The 27500-nt window shown below is 48.3% G+C and overlaps 1 protein-coding gene across 1 annotated transcript in view; it reads right to left on the bottom strand.

The window, feature by feature from the left end:
* The window catches only part of Ppargc1b (PPARG coactivator 1 beta), a 109492-nt gene extending 85341 nt beyond the window's left edge, over nt 1–24151 (bottom strand). The window contains exon 1 of the mRNA XM_076912578.1: nt 23408–24151. Coding sequence (XP_076768693.1) covers nt 23408–23485 — 78 coding nt within the window. The 5' untranslated portion in view covers nt 23486–24151. The remainder of the gene's footprint in view (nt 1–23407) is intronic.
* Nucleotides 24152–27500: the final 3349 nt, after the last annotated feature.

Here is a 27500-nt window from a genome sequence, read left to right as displayed (position 1 = left end):
CACTTATCCACAAGCCTGAGGACCTAGCCCAGAACCTATGTAAAAGTAGAAAGAGAAAACTGACTTCACAAAATTGCCCTCTGACCTTTAAGTACGTACCATAGCACACATACCCACAAACGCATAACACACACACACACACACACACACACACACACACACACCACATAAACTTTGGTTATTTAATTACTAATCATATTATTCTATTATAACATATTACTAAAAAATACATATTTTTAAAGGTTTAGTAGCATCACATGTTGGTGAAGGTATGAAGAAACAAATTTTTTTCTTTTGTTTCTATGCAAACAAACTGACAGAATTTAGTGAAGAAGAAAGCATCAGTATTCTCCAAATGTAAAGTGCACGCACCCTTCACCCTGGCAATTCCCTTCAAGGTATTCAGCTATGCACATTCTAATGTGTGTACAGAATGACAGTTATGCAGAGGCATTAAAACCAGCCACACTACAGCAGGAATACCCAATTGACAACTAAAGCTCTGCCCAAGCCAAAACAGGAAGTCGATCTTTGCACACTGACATGAAAGGATTTTTCAAAAACTATTTGGGGGTGGGGGGCAAGTTACACAACAATGTTGTTAGTTTGGTACTGCTTGTGCCAAAAAGAGGACGGGGGTGGGGGGGGTGGGTGGGGAGGAGGCAGGAAGTCAGACCATCTACTGCCGTTGTCTGCTCACTTCTGGAAGGACATATCAGATATTGGTGGAAATTGCTCTGGGGACAAAAACACAATAGGAACACAGTATGGCTTTCCATTTATAACTTTTATGATTTTTACACTAAGCCCTTTATTAGACTGAACATGCACGCACTCACACACACTCACACTCACACACACTCACACTCAAATGCACACTCACACACACTCACACAGACTCACCACAGACTCACATACAGAGACTCACACACCCACTCACACACACTCACACACACACACTCACACACACTCACCCACACTCACACAGACAAGTCTATTTCTTTCTTCCTCATGAAACCATGATGCATCATGAAACCAGTGTGGAAGTCAGCTCACCAGGCAGCTGGAGGTTCCAGGGGGAGGGGGCCTGTTTCTCTTGACTCTCCCCAGTAGCTTCCCCTTGGGGCTGTTCCAGTTGTAGCCTGAATCACAAGATAGATCACTTAACACTTCCATCGGACTGGCTGAGTAACAGATTCTAAGTTAGGAAGCATGGGGAGTACATATCTCTCCTGCCAATAAGGATGTTTACCCTCTCTGTCTATCTTAACAAATGTGTGCAAGGTGGACTAGCCATGCTTGGGGGTGACTAAAACCTGACAGAATGGCTGGAGGTCCTGAGAGACACTTGGAGATGACCAAATACTGAGTTAAAACCTGTGGGATGGGGGCTCCAGGAACTGCACAGGGATGTACAGGCTGGTGAGGCCAGCCACAGAGCCTCATGTCCAGCCTGTGAGAGGGTGACAAGACTGGGCTCTCAGATCCATTGTGGATGCCCCTACCCACAGAAGAGCTGTTCCCCTGCATTAGAGTAGGAGCCGAGGCTCAGGCGGTCACATGGTAAGCTACAGCTAAAACGGTGACTTTCCCTCTCAAGGTCATAGGCAGAAGTCAGCCCGTAAATGTAGCCCTGTAGGGCAAGGCCAAGGATGTGTGCCCAAGGAGGGAAGCCTGGCAAATGTGGAATGTTCAATGGGACCTTTTACTTGTGTGTGCATTTTTTTTCTTTTTTTTTATTAGATATTTTATTTACACTTCAGATGGCATCCCCTATCCCCATTCCCCCCCACCCCCCTTAGGAAACCCCTATCCCATGCCCCCTTTTCCTTTTTGCATTTATACATTTTTTTAAAAATAATGTTAATCATAGGCTTTATAAGTTTGGAATTGTTCAATCAGAGGTGTAACCCACTGACCGACCTAGATATAACAACTATCTTTGACTGTTGGAGATACATGAACATCTACCTCCCTGTCTCCCCCCTCTTTCTCTCTTTCAACACCTAGCTTCTCCTCTCCTTCTTCTTCTCCTCTTCTTACTCCTTTTCTTCCTCTCAGTACTCCTCCTACCTTAGCTCCTCCTACACATCAATCACCCTTCCTGTTAAAATGAAACTTTTCTCTCAAAATACAATTAGAGCATAATTATGCCAATTTGTACCAGTGAGGTACAGGATAGTCCTAATACCCAGTTCATCCTTTTGTTGACTAACCAGCTCCTCTGTCATCTATTCTAACTAAAACAAGTTGTGTGTGCATTTTTAAGTATTGCTTGTGACAGATCTTTTTTTTTTTCCTTTCTATTTTGCCTATTTTTATTTTCAATAAATTAACAACTATCATCTTCTTAGTTTATGTATGTTTGTGTTTCAAAGGTCGATGAGTGTCTTTTCAAGGCTGAGGCTTAGTACATTATCCAAACTGGCCTGAGACTCACAACACTCTTGCCTTTATTCCCCATGTGCTGGAGATCACACATGTGCATTATCATAGCTCACACATCCTTTTGAGACAGGGTAGTAGCCCTGGCTGTCCTGGAACTCACTTTGTAGATCAGACTGGCTTCGAACACAAGAGATCTGTCTGCCTCGGCCTCCCAAATGCTGGGATTAAAAGTGTGTGCTACTATGCCTGGCTACATCTACTACTTTTTAACAAAGAAAAAAATACCCGGGCAGTGGTGGCCCATGCCTTTATTCCCAGCACTCAGGAGGCAGAGGTAGGCAGATCTCTGTGAGTTTGAGGCCAGCTCTGACCTAGAGAGCAAGTCCTAGGATAGCCAGGCCTACATAGAGAAAGCCAGTCTTAAAAAACAAATAAACAAAATATATACATATATACACAGAAACACAACTTAGTAAGGAAGGGTGAAGCTTGGTAGTAGATGACTTGCTTTAAATGTGCAATTCCTTGCACACACATACCAAACCTTATATAAAAATGGAAGAGAGAATCACATATTCATCTGAGAGACATTTAAACACCAAAAGTAGCTCCCTAGTAGGGAAAAGAAACTGTGGGACTGAATAATTGGCCTCACCACACACACACACACACACACACACACACACATGCACACACACCTAACTCGGTCCCTAGTGCTGAAAACTTTTAAACTACTACTTTTAAAATGTTTTTAAATGGCATTTTAAATATACACGCATATAAAATTCTTGTTAAGCAAGACAATTAAAATATAAAATTTTAAGAGTATATAAAATTTTTAAAGGAGTGCAGTATGTTGCAATACTCAGGAAGACTGAGGCAGAAAAATCAGGAACTAGAGAGGTCCAAGCAAGTCTAGGTAACATTGCAGGACCACCCCTTAATAAAGAAATTAACTAATTAAAGGAATCTAGGGAAAGAAACCACATCTCCAAGACATCTTTGAATCAATGATAAAATATACAGCCCAATAAAAGTCATGCCTGAGTTTTTGCAGTGTAACATTGCCACTCTTTGGACTTGTCAACTTTAGGCCCCTTTTTTTACTTGACAAGGTGGCTTCACATTGACTTGGTTTGTGAGACTTCAAACCCAACACTCTCCCTAGACATAGGCAAATCCAGTCCTCCAGGCTTAAGGGCCAAGCCCACAAAGGGCCCTACTGTGCACACTTGGTCCTGTCCATCATTCCTTGGTCACTTAATCCACTGGCTTCACTATCTGAGCCGGCAGCTGAGGAGGCTCAGAGGGAATTGGGTGACTCCGGTGTTGAATTGCTTACTGGCCACATGGTATGGTAACCATGGTCACTCTTTTTCCACTTGATGTGAGATTTCTTTAAATAATTGCAGACCTCATGTCAACAGCTGCAACTCTGTGTGAGAGACACCACAAGCCAACATCCAAGGATGACCATCCAGAGTCTCAGAGGCCACACGGAGTCAGATTTATTGACCCCAGGATATCCAGGAACTCTCCTGTATTACCTTCCTTATTAAAACACTTTTTAGGTAAACCAGATCCCAAAACTACAAGCAGTTTGTTTGTGGGTTAAAAAAAAAGACTTAAAATAGACAAAATAGTACTGGGGAACTATGTGCACACACACACACAGAGTCAGTAAAAGATCTTAATAATTTGTTCCTTTAAAAAAAATCTGACCCAAAGTTTCCAATTTTCACCCAATCTTGCCACCTCCCTTAATGACTTATCCAATGTTCCATAATTCACTGGGGAGGTAGGGAACAGGCGTTCTGGAGTTCCTCCTCCGCCTTCTCCTCCTTCCAACCCACTCTCTTAAAGCACATGATCCCGTGACACATTTCTTCCAACTTACAGTTCAAAGAGAAGTCAGCCCCTGTCACTAGGGAAGGGGGACAATCTTGGGAGTTAAGGACCTGCAACTGGCTTTACCCAGTGAGTATGGAGGGTGGCCCATGCATGCCAGCCACCTGAGACAAGACTGTGGTCTTGATCCATCTGTGTCCAGAAAGCTACCTTCTCCTGATCTGTCCAATATTTGGTGCATGCAGTATTTACAAAGAAGAAAACCCCTCAGTTGATAATCCTAAACTTAGAGTCTAAGACGGTTCCAGGAAAGGAAACTAGTGAGATACAAACTGGTAGAGAAGAGAAACTGGAGCCCACCAGCCCCAGGAGGAGAAAAGATTGAGCCAAAGTTAGACAGCAAAGAACGTTCCCTTCAGACTCTCAGGGACCACATCCCTTCCGCTACACTCTAAGCCCCAAGCAGAGACAACAATCTCTAAAGACTTGTTTCTCTGTTCCCTAACTCACAACTAAAAGAGAAACCCATAGAAGTTACCATTTTCTGGGGGAGGTATTCCATTGCAACTGTTGCAAAATCACACAATAGGTAGATGTTGCAATTTCAAAAAGACTGGGAATCACTCCTGAGAAGAGAATTCAAGACAATCTGGGAACTAGGTCTAGACAAGACCCAGACAGGACTGGGCCTCTTTGAAACATCATCCTTTCTCATTAGGCAGATTTGGGGGTGGGAGTCACGAGTCACACATTCCTGCCAAGTTCATGCACCAGTGTCCTTACTGTGCAAGTCACTTCCACATCCTGGGACCTTGGGCTTTCCTGTGCGTGGTGATGGGAATATTCACAAGGATGTATATTCTAGATGTGAGATGGAATTTCCCAGCAATATGCTACTGGGCCTAACACTAAAAGAGGGGCAATAATTATTATGGCAATAATTATCATCCTTGTTACATTTATTGCACATTTACCCCACCTTCCCTGGCCATAAGGTGCCTGGTAGGTCCAGGTTATGAAAGAAGTTACTGCCCTACTGAGCAAGGACCCCAGTCAGAACTAAGATGAGAATTGTACCCTAGCCTTTCCTGTCCACAAATCCCCATGTGCTTCCTCCACCCGGAAGGCCTGGAGATGAGCTGTGCATGCAAACCACAGACAGCAACACTCATTCTGTCCTGATGTGTGGCCCTGGGAAAACAGAGTCATCCAAAATCACCTTCCCTTGGGATCCTTCCCAAGGCCTGGCTCTCCACTCTAGAGCAGCCTGCAGCTAGTTGGTTTTTGCTGGATATCTTGCCATTCCTCCTCATGGTTCCTCCAGACACTTCTGATTCCGGTAGACATTGTGTTTATCTTGCCTGCTGTGTGTTCTCAGAGCCAACCTCAGAAAGCACATAGCTTCCACTCATGCCTGTCACCCAGTCATTGGGTATATATCTGCCACATCAGTGCAGGCTTCTCCCACCATGTCAACCAACCTTCTCCTTCCACAACCGTCTCCTTCCAGAGCTCCATGAGCCACCTCTTCAAGGCCTTCTGCAGACATGTTTCCAGAGCAAAGAGTGTAGCTTGCTTAAATCTGTAACCCCAGCTTAATGGTAAACCAAGAGTGACCACTGTGTAGACAGAGAACGAAATTCTAAATAATTGTCCACAGCTCCAAAGCACATCTATTGGTTTCCATCACTGAGTTGTCACCAGCAAGTCACTGGCAAATGTCCTTGTCAGTGATAGCCCTCCCCCCCCCCCCAACACCATGCAAAGCAATTCAGTTGAGATATATAAAGTTACAACACGCCACAGAGGCGGAAACTGAGACCCAGGCAGAATAAGCCATACGCTGGAAGGTTGGACTGCTAAATGGAAGATCCTGGAGGCACTCTGCTCAGGCCTGCCTTTAATCAGTTCTAGTCTGCCTTCCAGGCTGGGTTCCTCCCCAGGAAGCGGCCTACACTGCACCTTTGCTACTCTGGCTACCTGGCAACCACACTGTTAAAACTCCATCCACAGATCATCTTAGCAGAGAAGAGCTTTCTTCCTTTGTGGATTCCTCTTTGCCCCCTCCTCTCTCTCCTGATTGTCTCTTCACCCCCATGCTACAGCACAGCCATGGTGCTCCCACCCCCCCCCCCCCAGGCTTCAGAAGTCAGTCTGAGCATAGAACAGGCTTCTGTGGGTCTACTCTGATTCTAAGGTGAGGGACTTCTGGCCCGCAGCCACCCTTCCACGTATACACCGCAGAAGGCATAGCCAACAAGCTATAGGTGGGCATGGCCACATTTCTGCTGAGGGATAGACCAAGAAGCTTGAGCCAGGCGGCCTCTCTTTCAGCCACTAGGACAAAGAGTAAGTGCTAAAGCAGGCTGGAAGCCCAAGACTCTGCAGGGCAGGTACAGGGGCCACACCCACAGGATAGGAAGGTGTTGCCTAACCCCAGGAGAAAGTGGCCTGAGGTCACTGGGGCACTGGGGCACAGTGGCATATTGCTGTGACCTGTGATTCTGGAGCAGGGCTCTAGCCACACTTGCTTACTGAATCTTGAGGGCTTGATTGATCAACCAAGGAGCTGAATATCTCACTGAGACCCTCACCCTAAGACCCAGGCCCTCCTGTAGAAAAAAAAAAATGGGTTGAGGTATGTATTGCCCAGCCTACTGGGAAGATTGATGGGCTCTGCATAGCTTAAGGGAGTCATTCATTCATTTTCCCTCATTCATTCAATGAACTATTACAAGCATGAAGGAGTTCCCAGATCTAACCCCAGCCATAAAGATTAACCCAAGATGAATCAAATTCCTCAAGGTAAGGCTTAAAGATTCAAAATGTCTAGGAGACAAAAGCTTCATGGCACTGGATTTAGAAGTAAGTAACCATGATTTCTTTTCACAGTGCCACAGGCAGAAAAGAAACTGATAAACTGCGTCTCATGAAAATTCCAAGAGCAAAAAGGAAGCTCCCCGGCCAAAAGGAGAAAATATTTGCAAATTATATTCCTGATAAGGAGTTCCTATCTTGGTTTTGGTTCTGGTTTGAGTCAGTTTCACTTTGGAGACCAGGCTGACCTGGAACTCACAGAGCCTGCTGGGATTGAGGCATGCAGTACCACGGCCCAGCTCAGGATTAATACTTTGAAAGCAATTAAGTGAACTTGATAACCTTCAATCAATCTGATTCAAACATGAGTAAAGGACCAGAAAGGAGCTGGGTGTTGTGGTATATACTTATCATCCTAACACTTGGAGGGAGAAACAGGAGGATCAAAAAGAGTCCTAGGTCAATCTTGCATAGATAGTGAGTTTGAATCAAGCCTGGGCTACAAGAGACCCTGCTTCTAAACCACAGATGAAGAGTTGAATAGCTACTTCTCCATAGAAGATATTCGAATAGCCAATAAGCACTCAAAGAGATACTGAATCAGAAGAATAGTCAACACTACAAGAAGAAGATACTGTTAGGAATGGCTACTATCAAAACCCAGAAGACAACCGGGGGGGGGGGGGGGGGGAGGCAGCATTCGGGAAAACTGGAAGCCTTGCTCACTGTCAGTAGGGATGGAAAATGGTGCAGCTGCTGTGTAAAGTGTGGCGGTTACTCAAAAAAATTAAAAATAGAATTGACACAGGATCCAGCAGTTCCATTTCTGTGTATACCCAAAAGAACCGAAAGCACATTCTCAAAGCAGCTATCTTTATACCCATGCTCAAGGCCCCAGCCTTTATAACAGGCACTGCGGGAAAGCAATCCAAATCGACAAATGAATGGAGAGACAGAATATGGGCACATACATACAATGGAATACTATTCTGCCTTAAAAAGGACAAATTGTGACCCATGTGGGTAAACATCTGAGGGTAAGATATTGTAGTAAGTGAAACAATCCATCCAACAAAAGGATACATACAGTAACCAAATCCTGAAGCCAGAGAAAGGAAAGTAACCTGTGGAGGGCTGCTGTTCAAGTGGGTACAAAGTTTCAGTTTTACAAGATGAAAAGAACTACAGAGATGGACTGGCTGGTTGCACAAAACGATGAATGCACTGAGTGTCACTGAACTGGATGCTGAACAAGTAGCTAAGATAGTAAAATGTATCGGTATTTTGCTACATTAAAAAAGAAAGAAAGAAAAGAAGGAAGGAAGGAAGCTTGAGTAAATGTGGAACACCTGACAAGCACTAGTCTAGATCCATAAGACACCACAGCCACTGCTCTGCCAACATCAGTCCTGTAGACCCTCAGTGTCCAGAGGGGAAACAGGCAAGCGAGAAGGCACACACTGGAGCTGGGGAAATAGCTCAGTGGTTATGAGCACTGGATGCTCTTCCAAGTTGTATTCCAAGCATCTACATGGTGACGAACCACCACCTTGTAACTCAAGTTCCAGGGTGTCTAACATCCTCTGGACTCTGTGGTCACCAGGCACACACTTGGTTTATAGACAAACATGCAAACAGAACATCCATATACATAAAAGAGTAAAACATTTATTGAAAAAAGAAGATACACGTTAATAAACCAGAGCGTCCTGAAGTGCCACATGCCTTAAAGAAAAGACTGGGTCTTGAGGTAGACAACGGGGAGGAGAGTAGGCTCTGAGACAGCCTGTCTGAGAAGGTACCTGGAGGCCTAGAGGAAAGAGAGACTTCAGGGTCAAACATTCATGTAGAGAGGACAGCAGGCACGAAGGTCCCACCACAGCTCCATCATGCCCACTGGCAAAAACAGCTCACGGGGGCTAAAAAGATAGTACATCCGGCACCAGATATGGACACTGGTCCCTTGCTCCTTTAAAACTTCTGTATGGCTCAACCACAACCAACACCCTCTAACCTTTAAGGGTCTTGACAATTTAAAAAAACTAGGCAGAGGGTCTGCAGGTGGTCTGCAGGTTTCCTCCTTTCCAACCCACTCAACTCTTAAACTAATTCTACCTTCCATGAGTGGTCCGATATGTGGGCGTGTGGCTGACAATGGAGGAGAGCAGATGTGGGGTATTTGAGGGTTGGTTTATTTTATTTTTTAGATTTACTTTACGCGTATATTTTACCTACATGTATGTCCATGCACCCTGTTCATGCCTGGTACCTGTGGAGGTCAGAGGCATGCTTCACATTCCCTGGAACTGGAATTACAGATCGCTATGAGCCACCATGTGGGTGCTGGGATCCAAACCCAGGTCTTCTAACGGTAGCAAGTGCTCTAAACCATGGAGCCACCTCACCAGCTCCAGAAGGCACAAAATGGCTGGATGCACGTCTGGTCAATTTCACTTCCAACACTAGCCTCATTTCCATAGCCATAAAATGGAATGTGACAAGCAAGGAGAAGAAGCAAGGATACCTAGGAAAGCCAACCTGCTTAAACCAGGCACTCCTGTGGCCCCTCCATTTACCCCTAGTCACTTGTAAATGAAGGGCTAGGTACCCAGCATTCCAAGCAAAAGCCAGCCAGACAGACAGACAGACAGACAGAAGAGGGAGGAAACCTGCAGGGTTAGTGCCAGACACTCGACAAATAGTATTTGGCTTTTTGGAACCAGGGTAAGGATATCATCACAGAGAACCTTTTAAGACACAGGACAAAAAGGGATAGACATAGAAACACATAAATAAACAAAAAGAAAGAAATACACGGAAGCTTGAGGCCTACACACATAGTAGGCTAATGTGTAATTAAGATGTTTTCACTTCATAGCTGATTCCAATGCGCATATGTGGCTGGCAGCCACTGATGAGCTCCTGAGCCTATAAGGTAAACCCCAGTTATACTCTTGTATGGGAGCTGGCTAACTGGAGCAAAGAGTTACTATCTAACTCCTCGGATCACACGGCTAAAAGCACAAAGCTAAGACTGACCCAGGTCCATCAGACCCAAAGTTTACATCAGGTCTTGAGGGCAGTTAGCACCTACCTATCACCCAGCCTATGTTCTTTGTACTATCCCCAGAAGTCTTGGGAAGCTAAGAGATAATACCTCATTTTCAAACTGCATTAATTCTCAAAGGAATGTTGACAACTGATCTAGCACCTTATTTATCTGGCGGCATGGAAGAACAACAGATGCATACAAAGGAAGTTATAAGAAGCCTAAAACTTTGACTGGTTTGGATAAACTTTTTTTTTCTCTTTGTGCTTAACAGGATCTCTCTGTATAGCCTAGGCTGTCCTGGAACTCACCCTATCCACCAGGTTGGCCTTGAACTCCCGGAGGTCTGCTTGCCTCTGCCTCCACTGCCCAGCCTGACTTTTTATTTTCAAAGGCATTATAAAACTGTACTACAGACAGCTTTGCTCCTCCTTGCTTCTCTGACAGACTATACCTTTCCCAGGGATGATACACTGGGGATTTTCAGAGTAGACAAGGGTTCATGTAGGCCCGACCTGGCCTCAAACTTACTATGTTATCCAGAGAATAGGAATACTTCCCTGAGTTATGAGGATCTGTGAGCTCCCACGGCTTGTCCCCAGGTGGAGCACAGCCATACTCCGTAACTGGAAGAATTTCTACTATGGGGCTTAACATTCCACAAGGACGTTCCCTCAGAAGGTGTGTTCTGATAGAATTCCAGAGACTCTACAAAGAGCTTGTCTTTGAGCCCTCTGTGCATAAGGCATATCTTTGGTGACAAGGACATTGGCCCCTTGCAGAGGCTATTGCAATCTCTCTGTAGGGCTCACCCATTTACCACAGCACAGCTCTGAGCACAAAGGCTGTAGCTGGTGAAGGCCACCTTCTTGCGTTTAACAAGTTCACGGCAAGATCAAGAGTCGGGACAGCGTGGCACACAATGGGCCCTGAAGGACGTCTTTCCTGTGTAAATCATTCCTCAGACTAAGTCCCCTTTTTTCTATTCTCCTGACCCTGGCCTACTCAGATGCCTCTAGCCACTCCATTCGAATGCTCTGTGCCCAGTTGGATTAGCCACACTGCAGTTGTCAGGATCAAGTGCTTTGAAGCAGACACACCTAGTTTCCTATCCCAGCCCTGCCAACATGAGCCAGGATCAGGTGATCTGGGGATAGTGGCTGCGATTCCCTAAGTCCTGTTCTCAGGCATTAGAGCACCAACCTCACAGGCTGCTGGAGGATTAAAAAGATAATGCCCTGAAGGTCCCAGTTTAGGCTCCTGCATATCACGCAATCCGAGTGGTTGCTATCCTGTGATTTACCCTTAAAAAATGATAATGGTGATCGAAAATTTCTTTGATGACTCTTAAGGCTTAGCCAGTCAAACTCCTCGTGTGGATTAGACAGTTAAAGCTTTCCTAGTTAGTCAGACTCCTCATGTTGGGATGTTTGAGGTAGAGGGTGGGGGTGGGATGTAGCTCAATGTTAGTGTCTACTTAGCAAGCAAGGTTCCATCCCTAGCACCAAATCACAAAACAAAAACTCTCAGGATGACAAAATACAGGGCAAAGCCAAGGACTGTAAGTGTAATAGGTTGTGGGATCACAGCAGAAAGGGGACCTCTGAGAGTGAGGATCAGAGCAGGTGGCATCTGAGCTGGAAATTCAAGAATATAGGTGGAGACAAGGGCAGGAAGGAGGGTCAGACCCCTCATGGCAGTGTCTCTTAGAAGCAACCAGGGAAGAGAAACTCTAGAACATCACTGGGCAACTCTATGTCAGCCTCAGTCTACCCAGTTGTAAAATGGGGCTTGGTAGAGACTTCATGAGGTTCTTCTGAGGTTAATTGATAGTACACAGGTAGAATTCAACACAGGGCCAAACAATTCCTGGAAAGGGTTAGACAGTAGTTGTTATCTATCCTCTTCCCCCTCCTTATTGCAGAAGGGTCGGGTTGAAGATGAAGCCCGTCTAGAAGCATCTAAAGCCAGAGATCACATTGCAAATACTATGCTTTTCTGCTTATCACAGCAGGTCACACAGGCAGTAGCTGACTGACAAGTGAAGATGTTAGGTGGGCATTTGAGACCTCGAAAGTCCTACCCGGAGGTTTATTCCTTCAGGTCTTCCAGGGTGGACTGCAGAGTTTTTCATCAGAAGATACCATGGCCTGAGATTTCCAGCAGCGTGAAGTCTGGGCTACCCTCAGTGCCATGAAGCCACAACTCAGTCCTCTGTGCTCTAGGTGCCTCATTTCCCCACAAGGAGCCTGAGACCAGAAATAAAGGCTTGCTCGAGCAGCCACGTTGCCAAGGCTGTTTGCCATGGCAACATCAGGGAGGGACTCGTGGGCTGGCTGCTGCAACTGCTCAGGGCCCGGTTTCTAACGTCTCCTCTCTCCCTCTGGTAAATGACTATGTTCTGCCAGGCAATCACGAGGAAAAAATATGGCTGCAGAGCTGTCGGAGAGCATCCATCTCAGCCAGGCAGGGCTTACCCAGCTAAGTATCCAGACAGTGGGTCCCAGAAAGTGGAGTCCCTGCTATGTGGAACCAGCCATGGCAAGGAGACAGCAGCAGTTCAGGGTTCCAGCCTGCCCCTGCTGTATGACCTGGAGACATCTCATCTGTTCTTAAACCATTTCCTTAGTTTGAGGTTTAAAAATAAAATATTAAGCAAGGTGATCCCTAAGGTACTCTGAGCCCCTCAAAAGCTCAAGATGACATTTGTATGATGAACATTTCCATCCCTGCCGCTACCATTGCTGATGTGACAATCATTTATCAAGCACTTACTATGTCAGGGAGGCAAGCCGCTGTGTCCTCCATAGTTATACCGTGTTTCCCTAAGACCACACAACTATCTCCTGATTCACATCTGAAGCAATGAAGCTGAGAGAGAGATCAAAACATTTGCTTGAGGTCATGAAGCTAAAAAGTGGGAAAGCCCTGATTTAAAATGTAGGCAGCTAAACCTTAAAGGCCGGGGTTCTTCGACACTACCAGATATTCCTTCATTCATCTCTCTTCAAGTGGCATCCAACTGGATTTGGTTTTCTAAAAGCCAGCATGGCAACAGTTGCTAAGGCACAATGGGACACTTCTTTAGATTTAGTGCAGGAAAAGAAAAACAATTACTTTGACAGAGAAACTTCAGGCCTAGGCAGGACCAAAGACTTAGAGTTCAGGAGGAAAAAAAATAAATCCCAGGGTCTGTACTCTGTCTCTTCATACAGAAGGCTATATACCAAACATCGCTGTGTACCTCATAGGCACTGTCTGGGGCCATTTGCACTAAGATCTTAGAGTTCATGACAGCATGCTACTGCCACACTCTTTTGGCAGATGAAAATGCGGAGACACGAGCAAATCCTTTGCCAAGGCCATACATAGGGCCTACTGTCCCCAGAGCCCAATCCCAGAACTCTAACCCCTTCTTCTGGAACAATCAGGGCAAAGAATTATTGTCCTGCTTTAGACACTACACTCATAGCAAGACTGGAGCTAACTAGTCAATGACTTTACCTCCCCGTTTGTAAGTCTCTCTCTCGATCATGTGGCAATGCAGTGCCCTAGGAAAGAGCAGAGCAGGGTCCCAGGAACCCAGCTGCCACCCAAAGCCTGTAGACCAGACCTCAAGTTAGGACTGATCTCTGGAAGCTCTGCAAGCCAAGCTGTTGACCATGTTACCTCTTCATACCCTCTCCATCTCCCACACTAGAGGGCCTGAGTGTCTAGTGAGAGAATCCATGTAGGTCAACTGCAAACAGTATACATGTGTGGCCTTGGGGATTTAGGGATGTGAGAACAGGAAGAAAATCCTAGTCCAGGATCCGACAGACACCCAGAGTCCAGCAGTAGAATCTCTGAGAAGACTTCCTGCCCTGCCCTTCCTCTGAACCAAGATACTCTCTCCCCTGACCACGTGCTAGAACTGGACAAGACTCGGCTGGAAAGAAAAAGACCAAGCCTCTAGGCACCTCAGGCCCCCTCTTCTGTGAAAGGCAGGCTGGCTATGATATTCTCTTAGGGCCCTTCCAAAGTGTGAAGGAAAGGAAGCTGGCAAAGTTCAAATTCTGTGCCAACCACTGGGCCTGCTGTGAGATTTAACTGACCCGACCTCTCTGTGCCTCAGTTTCATAATTTACAAAATGGAGAATACACAACCGACCTCCAGCATCACTGCAGGAAGCCCATCCTCGTCGAGACCATATGTTCACGGATACTGAGCCACTCAAATGAAAGATGCGGTGTGCAGCATATGCTATGATACCCTGATATTGCTGATAATGAGGCAAGGGTGTGCTGAGGGACTGAGGAGTCCACAAAAGACTTTATAGGAACTGTCTCCACTAGTCATCATCATGGGCAACGGTACTGATGACCTGTGAGGAAAGCATGTCCTGCCTAAGTAGAAGAGACTTAAGTGTCTTCACAAAGAAGATGGGCTCTCAGGCAGGGGCTTAAAGCTCAGGTTGACTAGAAAGAAAGATATTAAAATGACAGCAGGGGCAATGGCCTTTCTCCGGAACTCTAAGACACAGTGAAAACCAGTGGGTGCCCTGCTTCCAAGAGAGCATACGCCACCATAGTGTGGAAGCACTAATCTCTGCTCTGCCCTGGGCGTGCCTGTTCTCCAAGGAGAAAATGGTATCTGAAACAGCAAAGCTCCATCTTTATCGTGCTGACTATCTGGGAGAAATTTCCTAAAGAATATTGCCTGTGGCCTGTATAAGGGGTGAGGTAGCACTGGTCCGCTAGGCAAACAAGGTGCTATAAACCCGTGCTATTGTTCAATTTGCAACCGCTCTTTATAAGAATGGAGGCTCTTTGATGGGGATGCTCTATGGGACAGCCATATGTCATTAAGAGTTATCTTATTTTAGGAAAAAAAAAAGAGTTATCTTATGGCTATGTTTCTTGAACAGAATAATAGCAGTATGTTTTCCCGACATGGTCTGTGAACTATCTAGACTCAGGCTCTTGGACACTTTGGCAATGTCCAGTAAACATTCTATCTCGTGAAGCGGGCCTTCAATCCAATCAAAACGCCACTGGTTGCTCCCATGACATTTTTGCCACTATTGTATCCGTTTGTTTCTCAGGCATGTTACTGTTGTAGGTTGTAGCCTTTGTAGCTGCTGGAGACCAGTGATTCCCTTTCTCCTCCTCCAGTAGTGTGTGGAATACATTCCAGCGCTATGAATGCTGGTCTGTAGTACTGCAGCTTCAAGTATGGCGCCAGCTGGGCTTCTCTGTAGTCAATGACAATGAATTAACACAGAAACCCACAACTGGACAATGTGAGGAGTATGAGAGACTTGAGTATGAGTATAGGAGCACTCAGCCCTAAATGGGATGTCTTCATCAAACCCCTCTCTTCAAGGCTCAGGAATCCATGTGGAGGAAAAGATGGAGAGATTGTAAGAGCCAGAAGTGATGGATGACTCCAAGGGAAAAGTGTCTTCCAGGCAGAACAGGATAGATGCACATATGAGCCCACAGAGACTGTAGCAGCACACACAAGACCTGTACAGGTTCAAGCCTGTGGTCCCAGCACTGACAGGGAGAACATGGGCTCCACACCCCTAAACAAGCAGCTATTTGCAATTGATACTTGCTGATAAAGGGAAAATCAGTTCTCTCCAATGGAGTTTGACCCAGACTCTAGGACAGGACCCATGCCCAGGAGTAGCTGGCTGGCACAAAATAAATTCCATTTTGTTTTCTGCATATGTGGGCTTTTTGATTAATTTTTGTTTCGGCATTTTTTTTTGTCCTATTGGTTATGTTTTGGTTTTTATTGAGGAATGGGGTTGAGAATGAGATAGAAAGAAAGACAAATGTGGGCAGGTAGGGAGACGGAAGTGATCTGGGAAGAGTTAGGAAGAGAGAAAAACATGATCAAAAAAGAGTAATAATTTAATAATGATGATGATGTATGAAAAGAGTAATAATTTAAAAAAAAAAGGAATCTCATGTGACTTCTAGTGGTTAGGGAGGTTTCCTAGCAGAAAAACCACAGATCAGGATTTAAACCCAGTGGAGATCATTCCAGAGCTCTGCAGGCCCAGCACACGGTAAAGCAGGGCTGGGGTCATTGGGTCCAGAGATGGGAGAGTCCATACACAGCGCAGCCAGGGGAGACAGCTCTTGCAGGTGAATAGAAACGGTCGGACAGACATGAGAGCACAGCAAAGGACGGCATGAATCCAGGTCCCTGGAGGAAGTCTCCCAGCACATTCTGGGATGAGCCACAGAAGAATATACTGTTATCCCCAGTTTTATATATGAACTGACTACAGTTGGGGACATTTGTTCAAGGTCATGGTGCTTGTAAGTCCTGACTTAAAACATGGGAAAAATGAACAACTCTGGTTAAATCCTGGCATCTAGGCTCCAACTTCAAGGACCTGATGCCCTTGTATATCAAACTTCAAGTTTGGCCATGAATTTAAAAGTTGTAGGGGGCTGAGCCATCAAAATATGAAAAAATGTAAAGCAATCTTAAGTCACGTTGCTACCCATTCATACCTACATACTACATGAGTGCAGTTACATGACACTCTGAAAAAAGGCAAACCCGTGGACACAGTAAAAATGCCGGTGGTTGGCAGCAGCAGGAGCAAGGGAAAGGAAAGACAGAGTGCAGAGGGCGCTTAGAATGACGGACGGCCCTGCAGTGCTGTGACGTACTGTTGCTACACACTTGTCCCAGTCCACGGAATGTGCGACTCTAGGCGTGAGTCCTGTGGTGAAGGGTGAGGGCAGCTCTGGGCAACCATGCTGGGTGGGTTGTCGGTTGTGAGAATGGACTTCCGATGAGGAACACAGACAACTGGGGAGGCTGTGCATGTTGAGGGGAGAGCAGGCTCATACAGAAAAATGTCTGTACCTTGCTCTTAGTCTTGTGATCAAGACCAAGGGCAAACGAGAGAAGACACTGTCGATCGTGGCAAAGCCTGGTAGCAGTTGTGGGGTATCTAGCTGTGGATGGGGGAGAGGGACCTAGGACAGGAGGAGGACAGAGAACAGAAAGGTCAGCTCAGTGCAAAGGATTGCACATCCTAGAGGTGTCCAGAAGATGACTGTGAGGTGTTCCTCTGCCTTGATGAGTCAGAGGGAAACTGGCTGTGAGCATCTCCATCACCTCATATAGCTCAAATGATGCTTCTCTTTTAACATAAGCAATGATTGAGGTCCACGACTGGGGATCCAGGGTGGGCACTGTAATCCTGGCTACCCCGAGCTGCTGAGGCAGGAGGATCACAGATTGAAGGCCAGCTTGATCAGCTTACTGAGACCATGTTTCAAAATAAAAAGTAGCTAGTGGTGAAGCTCGGTGGTAGAATGCTTGTCAAGCTTTTTCAAGGCTTTGTGTATGATCCAACCAATGACTGCATGTACAGAACCAGCTCAAAACTTAAACTTGCCCTATAAAAGGGCTTCAGTGAGAAAATTCCAAGTTGTAGCAGGTTGATGCTCATTTTACAGCCATTATTTTTATTCCTGACAGGGTGTGTTAGCCCCATTTCATGGGTTGAGAAACCGAGGCCTAGAGCAACAGAAGTACTTTAGATACTGTCTTCTCTCGGTGTGTCATCATCATTGGTTTAAGGTGCCGGAGAAACAACACTGAGCACAAATAGAGTGCAGTCTGTCTTCAGGTAGCGTTAAGAGTCAGGTTGTATGGGCATGCCATCACTATCCTCACTTCTTCAGTTATTCCAAGGCAGTGTGAGTGATTGGCAAGGCAGAGACCATGGAATCTTTAGAACTGTAAAGCAGTACCTAGGTTGTATGGATCTTTGTGAGGAAGAAATGTAATAGTGCCAACAGACCATGTGACTGGGAGGATGCTCTCTCTGTAAATGCTGCTGCCTGGGAAGGGAAGGCAGCTGTTAACACTGCAATGCTCTTGTCATGACCTCACTTCCAAGCCTGAGGCCCCATCTGAGGGACGCTTCTGGCTCAAACCAGTGCTTGGTCTAAATGAGAGGGAAGGAAAAGGGTGACTCATAGCCTAGCATAGTGGAGTTCCTGGCTGACCAGAACCAGTTAGAGAGAGGAGGCCCCAAGGCTAAGGGGAAACATGAGCCCGAGGGGCCCAACTGCTAGGCTGGGTTTCTTAGCCATGCTCACCCACCAGCATCAGCCAGAGAGACCAGAGAAAGTGGGGCTGGGGCCTCTGGGAAGCATGCCCCCAGATGTACTGAGATGAAAAAGTTACCCTGCCCCCCAGTCTCATGCAGGCCAAAGGTGGGCAAATGCACCTGCTCCACATGGCTACAAGTTTGACTTGGACAGCAGCTGGCCCTGGCTTCAATGGCAGCAGAGGCACCATTATCCCAGACCTACCAAGGAATGCTGAGACTTCAAGTCATTCCTCCAGTTCTCCCTGTGCCATGAGCCCCTCTGTATGCTCAGGTCCCCCTTAACAGTGATGAGGAGACAAAGACCCATCTGCCAAGTAGGACAAGTTCCCAACTATGGTGCTATATGGAACCAGTAGTTAGTGATTCTCCATGGGAAGGGGTTGAACACAGGATGCAGAGACAGCCCCAAGTGAATGTAGGTTGTTGGCAGGGACACAACTCAGACCCATAGGAAAATGGCAAATCACCACCCCCCTACCCCCCATCAGAGTGGGGCTCTGAAGCATGGCAAAGCCTTCCTCGGTGTCCAAGTGTGAATGTTGATATTGAGTGTAGAAAATGTCCACCCTGGTTTTCTTCTCTTAGATACTAGAGTCTGAAGATGGTTCCCCTAGATAGATGGCTTCTAACAAACTTAGCTAAACCTGACCCTTTGATACCCTTTGATAAATCTCAACTCCTCCTTTATCTGTATGCATAGTCCCACCTCCTTGATTCGGCTATATGCAATAAACGCTATCTCACTGTACAACTGTATATAATACACGCTGAGCATCTGAGGCTTTCTCCATCAGCCCAACCAATCCACTCAATCCCAGTTGTTTCTGTGTTTCCATGTGTCTTTTCTTCACTCTCTCACTGCCCTAGTCAGGTTAAGTCCCTGGGGCAGTGCAAGGGGGCAGCCATTGAACATCAAAGAAACTGCAAGAGTAACAAGGTAGCTTGTTGACCGAACTGTAACAAAGTATATTGTTGTCTGAACTGGTACTGCATGAATAACTGGGGTATGGCCAGCCAGGCGTTTCCACACAATGCTGATAAGTGTGCAAATGAATGCAGTCTCTCTCAAAGACGATTTCCTTATGTGTTTACCAAATGCCTGCGTAGTTCCTTTGACAGAGCAATTTCACTTCTAGGAATTTAAATGAAGGAGAAAAAAAAACCTCATGTACACAAATATATTTGTTTCAGCGTTGCTTACAGGCAAGCAACTGAGTGACAGCAGAGGATTGATTGATGCATGTTGGCTCAACGTCCCATGAAATACTATACAGCCATTAAGATATTAGGCACAATATTTATTGATGAGGAAAGGTGTTCACAGTATATTGTGAGGAGGAGACAAAAAAGAAGCAAGTTACAAAAACAGTGTGCTTGCAAGTTACAAATTAGTATAACAGAATAACTCCATTTATTATTTTTTCCCACCCCCATGCCCCAAAATAACTGGTCTATATGAAAAACATCTAGAGATACATATGACTTTAAAGTGGCTATCTTTGGGTAATATTACATATTTCTGGACTGGCGAGAGGGCTCAGCAGGCAACAGGTGACAACCTGAGTTAAATCTCCACGTCCCATTTTGTGGAAGAGAACAAACTCCTGCACCTGTCCTCTGACCGCCACACACATGCCAGAGCACACATGTGCAAACACACATACCAAATTAGCTAATTTAAACTAATTGAAAATATTAAACACGACTCCCTTTTCACGGTGCTTGGCAGTGTTTTCTAACAGTGTTAACATTATTTTTTTAAACAAGGGTTGTACTCCCTGATTTATAATGTCCTTGTCATCTCTGACACTATGACTGTTCCTCCGGGCTCTCAAATGATTTCAAATAACTCCTTTATTCACTGGGCTTCCCGTGTGGCCTTTGGAGTCAAGGCTTTTGCTAGCAGCTGTAGCCCTCCCTCGACATTGTCCTCCCCCATGTTCACTGCCCAGCTGTCTTCCCTGTCAGCCCAAGAGCTTGTTTGGCAAGGCTCAGCTGTACCCCTATTTGTAATCCATGTACCTCATCAAGAGCTGGGCAAAGGGACATTGCTTAGCATGCTGACAGGTGCCATGTGGGCACAGAGAGATAAAAGACTCAACTTAGATCCTACTGGATAGACTCAAACACATAAAGTGCTTGGCTCTATAACTATGAAAGGCAGAAGAGAGAGTAGGGCAAGCTGGCAGGAAGACCTGCTAAGGGGGAAAGCCATGCGGGATGGTGGGCAAAGCCACCAAGCAAGGGGTATAGCCAGAAAAAAACTGAAGCCAGCACAGAGTTCTTTGGAACCTATTCTTCAAACATTTCCAAGACACTTCCACAAGCCTGGTTCTGTTAAATGTCTACTTTGGTCCCAACGGATAAATGTTAAGTCTCTCAAACAGTTCTCTTTAATCTAAGCCTGGGTTAGCCACCAAAGACAGGAAGGACTCTTTTGGGGACAAAGACAATCCACTTTCCCCAACCCTCCCGAGGGGAGAGCTGGGGGAGGGGAGGGTCTGGGAAGGGCTGTGGGGAAGAAGCAGGACAGCCAGACAGCTCACATGCAAACATGGCTCACCCCACCAGCAGGCCTCTGGCTTCTCCGTCAGCGCCACCGACCCCATTGGACAGATGGAGGAACCGGCTGGAGAGTTAAAATGGCTTGCTCCAGGATCATCCAGCCAGAGAGCGGGGAAGGTGACTCCACTCAGGCCTTCTGACTCCAAGTCCAGTGCTATTTCGAGGTAACACACAGGACCTGGAGTCAGGAGCCCTGGGTGGCTCTGTCACCCCCTGGCTGAGTGGTCGTGGACAGGCAGCTCACCCCTCACAGCCTCTTCCCCAACTGTAAAATGAGGCGGCGGGCTGCCCCGCCCATTCCCGCTCAGCTCTGAGCCTTCTAGGGGCGGCTGCAAAGCTCCTGGTATCAATTACATTTCCCAAGTTGGCCCAGCAAAGATCACCCGGAGATCTTCGGCCTGTCACGTGATTAAGTTAAAAGGGGGTGGGGGGAGCAAACGTCCCAAATTAACTTTCACTGCATTGCTTCTGCTGACAACTGATTACCCGATTTTCTAGTTTCCTTGGGTGAAACAAGGAAACAACCTACTGAGTAGAATAGGCGGGTGGTTAAAAGGGCAAGCAATTAATTATCGGTGAACCAAACACCAAAGCTAGAGTTAAAGACGAGGGTCCTGTCCAGAGCGGACAACCTTGGTTTGGGTGAAGGAGTTTCACTGGCAATTTTGGGCCTGTTCTACTCGGTTCTTAAGTGTAGAAATACGGACACGACTCCACGCAATCGAGATCTGGGGTGCAGGTCTTCTCCAGGACCCCCATACCCCTACCACCTCCAGTTCTGGTTCCACGCTGTCCACTCCCGGGGTGCTGAGGCTAAGGCCCGCCTTGGGCAGACACAAACACCGGGCGTGTGACCGTGCCCGGCGACGCTGCCGGGAGCTCCACTGCAGTTTCGTCAGAGGTAAAGGTACGCGCCCGGCGCGCGCGGCGTGTGCACACGCTCAGGGGACACACACACACACACACACACACACACACACACACGCACACCACCCGCACACAGCCCGCTCATTAACACCCCCTCCCGACCTGAAGAAGCGCGATCACTCGCCACCATCCCCTTGGGCCTCTGCTATGAACCCACCCGAGCGCGCCAGCCCCACACCACGCGGCCACGCGGCTCCGGGACGCCACGGCGTTTGCAGAAAGCTACGACCCGCCGTCTCCCGCGCGTGGCGGGCTTCCTCTCGCTCGGCGACACCCCGCCACGACGCCAATCCTAGTCGCCAGCCTGAAGTCGCCACCGGGAGTCTTCCCGGAGCAGAACGTCTCGGCCGCTGCGTCCCCTTCCAAGTCGCGTCTCACCGCAAGGAGTCAGCTTGCAAGCCTCTCCCCGCCCACCCGGTCCCATGACAGCTGCTACCGCCCAAAGACTGGTAGATTCTAACCAGAAGCAAAGTTTCCCTCTCTCCTCCCACCTCCCGCCCCCCCTCCGCCTTCCCCTCCCTCCCAGTGTTATGCAAAATGGGCCGGCACAAACGCTTCCACACCAGGTACTCAGCTTGTCCCCGAGAGTCCCGCGGGTTTCTGCCTAGCAGCCCCTCTCCGTACCCAGGCGTGTCCCCGCATCCGGGGTCTCTTCCCAGGCTCCGTCGCATCCCCAGCCTCTCGGGAACACACAGCCAGGAGCCGGGAGCAAAAGCCCTAACTCGGGAGCCAAACTTTAGGCTTGCAACAGGCATGGGCTGAGGGGGAAACGGAGGAAGAGGTGCCCCCCCCCAACCCCCACGCCGCGTGCACACATTTTCCCGCAACTGCTTGTCCCAGCAGCAGACCCCATTTTAGGCTCCAAAGTCCGCAGCTTCTCCGTCCTCCCTCCCGAACACCAGAGCACACTCCTGTCATGCGCTTGTAGCCGGTGAGGCTCTCAGTCTCAGCCAGAGCCCGGGACGCCGCCTCACCTTCCCTTCCCCCTGCATCGTGGAGCGCGCGCCGGGGCCGCGCGCCGCAGGGGGACCCAGGCACCCCCTAGATAGTCCTTCCGCCCGGATCCTGCCTTGCTCTTTCCTAGCGGGTCTCCTCCGGATAGTGAGAGCTGGAAGACGCAATCTCCGCCCGCATGTCCACGTGCCCCGCCGACCCCTATTCCCCTAGCCAGCAACTGACAGGAAACTCTGCGCTGCCGGAGCAGGTCGGGGGGGGGGGGGGGCTACGGGGTACCCGATGCTAGAGAAAGAGGGGACTCCAGGGCTACCGATCGCCTCCCTTAGCCCTGCCACAAGTGCACGTGAAAGTACGGCAGCAAGTGCCGGGCGCCGAGGACGCGCCTACAACACCCAGAGCTAGCCTTTAGGAATCCCCCGACCCTGGCTGGATTCTACCTGCCGGAGGACTCGTAGTATCCCTCAACTTTGCCGGTGGGGGACAGCAGACTCTAGGTGGCCCTGGCTGTGCCCCCCGATGCTACAGCAGGCGCCGGCGACCTGCAGCTCGCTACGCCTGTAACGGAGCGCAGCGCAAGGCACGTGGAAGGGGGGGCTCTGCAGCCTGAACCCCCCGATCGCCCCCGGTGCGCCCACCGCTGCGCTCCTTTCCTCTGCAGCTGCGGCTGCAGCCCCGCGCCTCTGCACCCTAGTCCCTGGCCTGCGTTCCCAGCTGGCAGTACCTGCGTGTCAGACAGATAGTTGAGGAAGAAGGACGAGAGCTCTTCATCCAGCAGCGCGCCGCAGTCGTTCCCCGCCATCTTCCAGCCGCGGCTGCAGCGTGCGGCGGAGTCAGCGCCGAGCCCGCCCGGGGGAGGGAGCGAGCGAGCGAGCAAGCGAGCGAGGAGGAGGGAGGAGGCAGTCGGGCGGGCGAGTGGAGGGCGGAGCTCGGGCCCCCGGCTGCGGCAGGCGGGCTGGCTGCGGGGGCGGGGCCGCGCGAGCCTGGGGTCGCACCCCCGGCTTTTCCTTCCTGAGTCTGGCGCGGCGACCAGGTCTCGCAGCCCCCTGCAGGGAAAAAAAAGCGCCGGCAGCCAGGTGGCGGTGCCCCGGCCAGCAGCCTGGTGCCTGCGCAGCAATGCGGGCACCCCCTCCTTACTGCTAGAGCGAATCACGTTGCGTTAGCGCTGGGCGGGCCCTTGCCAGACAACCTGCTTCCACACAGCTAGGGAAACTGAGGCTCCAGGAGGCTTAGAGGCGCGTTTGAAGCCGCGATGCTCTGCCACTGCAAAAGAGAAAGCTTCGGAGGCCTAAGTTCTCTCTCCACCCAGACTGCAAGGCCAGAGAGGGAGGGAGACACGTACAGGTCAAAGGCAGAGAAATCAGAGAAGGCTCCTCAGAGAGGGTGGCATTCGTATGTTTTCTTTGAACCATGCGGTTTTTTATTCCATTTCCTGTTAAGCCTCTCTCTCCCCCAGACCCACCCAACAACCCCCGTTAAAGAAAAATTTCAATCATGTCTTTTACTGTAGCCCAGTGTCTAGAACTGGCTAAGCTTCTGTCAGCCTCAGGGGTCCATTGGCCTTCTCTTTTCTCTTAGTATAAACCTTCTGAAAACGAACTGCTATGCCAATCAGCCATTCACCAATGAATGGCATCTTTAGGGCATCCTTACCCATCGACCTTGTAAGTACCAACCCATTTGTTGCTCTCCTACCTCAAGCCTGTGCTACCCTTCCCTTAGAAGTGTCTCTGCCTCCCTTGTACCTTGGTTTCGATGAAGACTTGATCTGAGTCAGGCTGTCCTTGCTAGAGTCTAAGAAACCAGGCTTAAATCTTGCTTTGGCTATGTCTCCAGTTTACCAGAGGTAGTTAATAAATAGTGTGTTAACTGAAAAGGCTGGAAGGTTTCCCCGACCGGCCACCACCACCATCACTCTACACTGACTAGGGAGCTGGAGGTCAGGAGTACACACCAGGAGAGTCCTGAACCACAGCCAGGAAGCAAACCTTCTGACTTCAACCTTGAACTCTCATCTCTTTGCTGCTTGCCAGGCAAGCATCTAGGTGTGTGCCTCGGGGGTGGGGGTGGGGGGTGTACTGGAACTGGATAAAGGCTGGAAGGCAGGAAGACTCAGACCTATTTATTGGGCACACCTGCCTGCTGCCCTGCTCCCACAGGGTACTGACAAGGGCTGCCCCACCCTGCCAGGCTAGCAGGCTCCTTCTAGCGAGAAGAGGAAACAGTCCCAGCACACCTGCTCAGACTTGAGCCACTCAGCAACAGCTTCCTTCTTCTCCAGTCTGAGGTTCCCAGAACCGCAGGGTGTGATTTCACTCTTTGGGCTTAAGGCCAGCACGCTTTTAAGGAACAATGCTGCCAACAGAGAGAATGCACAGCTAACCTCAGAGGAGTCCTGGGTTCTGGTCCAGCCCATACTGCCTCTTGTTCCAGCACCGGGCAGCTCAGTAATGTCACTGCCTGGTTTTGAACCCCAGCAAGTCGCCTGGTCTCAGGCCTTTTGTTTTCTCATCTATACAAATGTCTATAGTAAAATCACTTACTCATAGTGAGGTTATGGAGATAAAAAGATAAAATATGTAAAGTGCTTGGCACAGGGCCTGACCTTAGGGGGATTGCTAAGCTACTGGGGAAGAAAATACCCTTGTAGGAGTAGCAGACACCATTATGACTTCCCTTCCCTCCCATACTTAAACAAGCTTTGTGCTCCATTCAGGTCTGAATCCTGGTGCCAACTTAACTGGGTGCTACTGTTACCTAGAAGTAAATGGAGAGTCTGGCGTGATGACACATGCCTGTAATCCTAACGCTTCGGACATGGAAGGAGGAGGGTTAGGCCAAGGTCATCCTTGGCTATGTATGGAGCTATAGGCCAGCCTGGATTACATGAGATGCTGTCTATAATAGTAATAGTAATAATAATAATAATAATAATAATAATAATAATAATAATGAGCTATAGGCTAGCCTGGATTATATGAGATGCTGTCAATAATAATAATAATAGCAACAAGGCAAGGGCTGAGAACATAGTTCATGTGGTAGAGCACTGTGCCCATCATGCATTAAGTTCAGAGTGCCATAGAACTGAATAAAACTGGGAATTGTGACATGCATTGCAATCCCAGCAGTGGGGAGGTAGAGACAGAAAGATCAGATGTACAGGGTCATCTTTGGCTACCTAGCACATTTGAGACCAGCCTAGGCTGCATGAGACCTTGTCTTACAAAATCAAAACAACAACAAAAGGTAAAAGCAACACTTGCTTAACCTCTCTGAGCCTCAAAATGGGGACAGCGGTGGTGTTATTCCACACAGGGTCAAATGAAACAACGCGTTCAAAATAAATTGCTTGGCCCGGGGTCCCGCAGACAGGAAGTACCCATCACCATTGTTACCATCCTCATTCCCACCAAGGATTTGAATGTTCCTAAGGCTGCTGCTGCTGCTGCTGCTGCTGGATTAACTTGCAGTCCTGTGGGATGGTTTCCAGAACTGTCCCCATTCAGCTTGTCCCCTTGGTGGTGTTCCTTTTATAGTCCAAGAGATACACTGGGTCCCCTCCCCAGCCAGCCATCTCTAGCCATGGCCCTGCAGAGTGGCTGCATTGTTCAGAGGGTCTGTTTGCTTTTAGAACTCTGGTGGTGGTGTTAGAAATACTACCCATTGCCCAGCCTCGAGGGCTTTATCACTGATCCTCTGACTAGGTTGTAGCTGGCAAGACATTTGAGGTGCTCCTTCTCCACAGGAGCTTAGCTGGCTTCTTCAGCAGCAGCACTCACAACAGGGCCCCTTTGAAGGAGTGTGGAGTTCTTTTATGAAAAGGCCCTCAAATGTGCAATGTGACAATTCATACCCCAGCATTCAGGAGGCTGAGGCAGGAGGGACCCACAATGCAAGCCTGAGGCCACCCTAGGATATATAGGTTTTGAGACCTTCTCTCAGAAAAGAAAAGAAAAAAGTCCTCAAGAGACCCAAGGTGGCAGAACATCTCCCACTGTTTGCTGGTCTCCTGACTGCTGCTGCCTAGCCAATGAAAAGACCGATGGGTGAAGCTGTGAGGAATCCCCTGACCCGAATGCGCTGCTTCTATCAGACCAAACCTCCCGCTTTTTCTGTGCATCTGAGCCATGTCATCCATAATCCCTCAACAACCCTCAGTAGGGATGAATCATGCTATTTATTATTATATCTTGGGGAAACAAAGGCTTACATGCGGTCAAAGCTGGGGGTCTAGCTCAGTAGTGAAATGTTTGCCTAGCACATTCTAGGTCCTAAGGCTAAATCCTCAGTACTCAGTGCAAAAGGGGTTAAAGTGACTGGCTCCAGCCCAAGTACTAGAGGTCCAGCTTAGGCCAAGCCTAGGCATGTACCAGGTCCAAGCCACAGCCTCCTAGAAGGGAATAAGAAGCAGCTGGCTACCCTGAGGAAGCTAGAACGGAGGCACATTTCTTAGTTTATGACTTTCACGGGAAGGGCAATGATGCTGCCAGAATTGGACTCCATGGGGCTCCTCCTCTGCCTTTTTATTGGCCTTGCTGTGAGTGTGGTACCAACCCAACCCAGCCCAAAGCCCAGAGCACCCCGGGGCTCCTCAGATATGGAACCTACACAATGGGACTTGAACGTTTTACTCTCTACCCACAAAGCCTCAAAGGGAAAGCATTGACACGTCTCCGTCTGAGAACAGGAGAATTTTCTATTCAGAAGCTGCAGCTGTACTTCCCAGGCTCTTGGGGACATGGCAGTCACCTGGGGCTCTGTCACTTAGTAGATCTAAGGTGGACCCAGGTTTTACAGGTTCCCCTAGGTGAGCT

The sequence above is a fragment of the Arvicanthis niloticus genome, chromosome 14, assembly GCF_011762505.2.
Source record: "Arvicanthis niloticus isolate mArvNil1 chromosome 14, mArvNil1.pat.X, whole genome shotgun sequence".
Classification (NCBI taxonomy): Eukaryota; Metazoa; Chordata; class Mammalia; order Rodentia; family Muridae; genus Arvicanthis; species Arvicanthis niloticus.
This window is presented reverse-complemented; position numbering and strand designations above follow the sequence as displayed.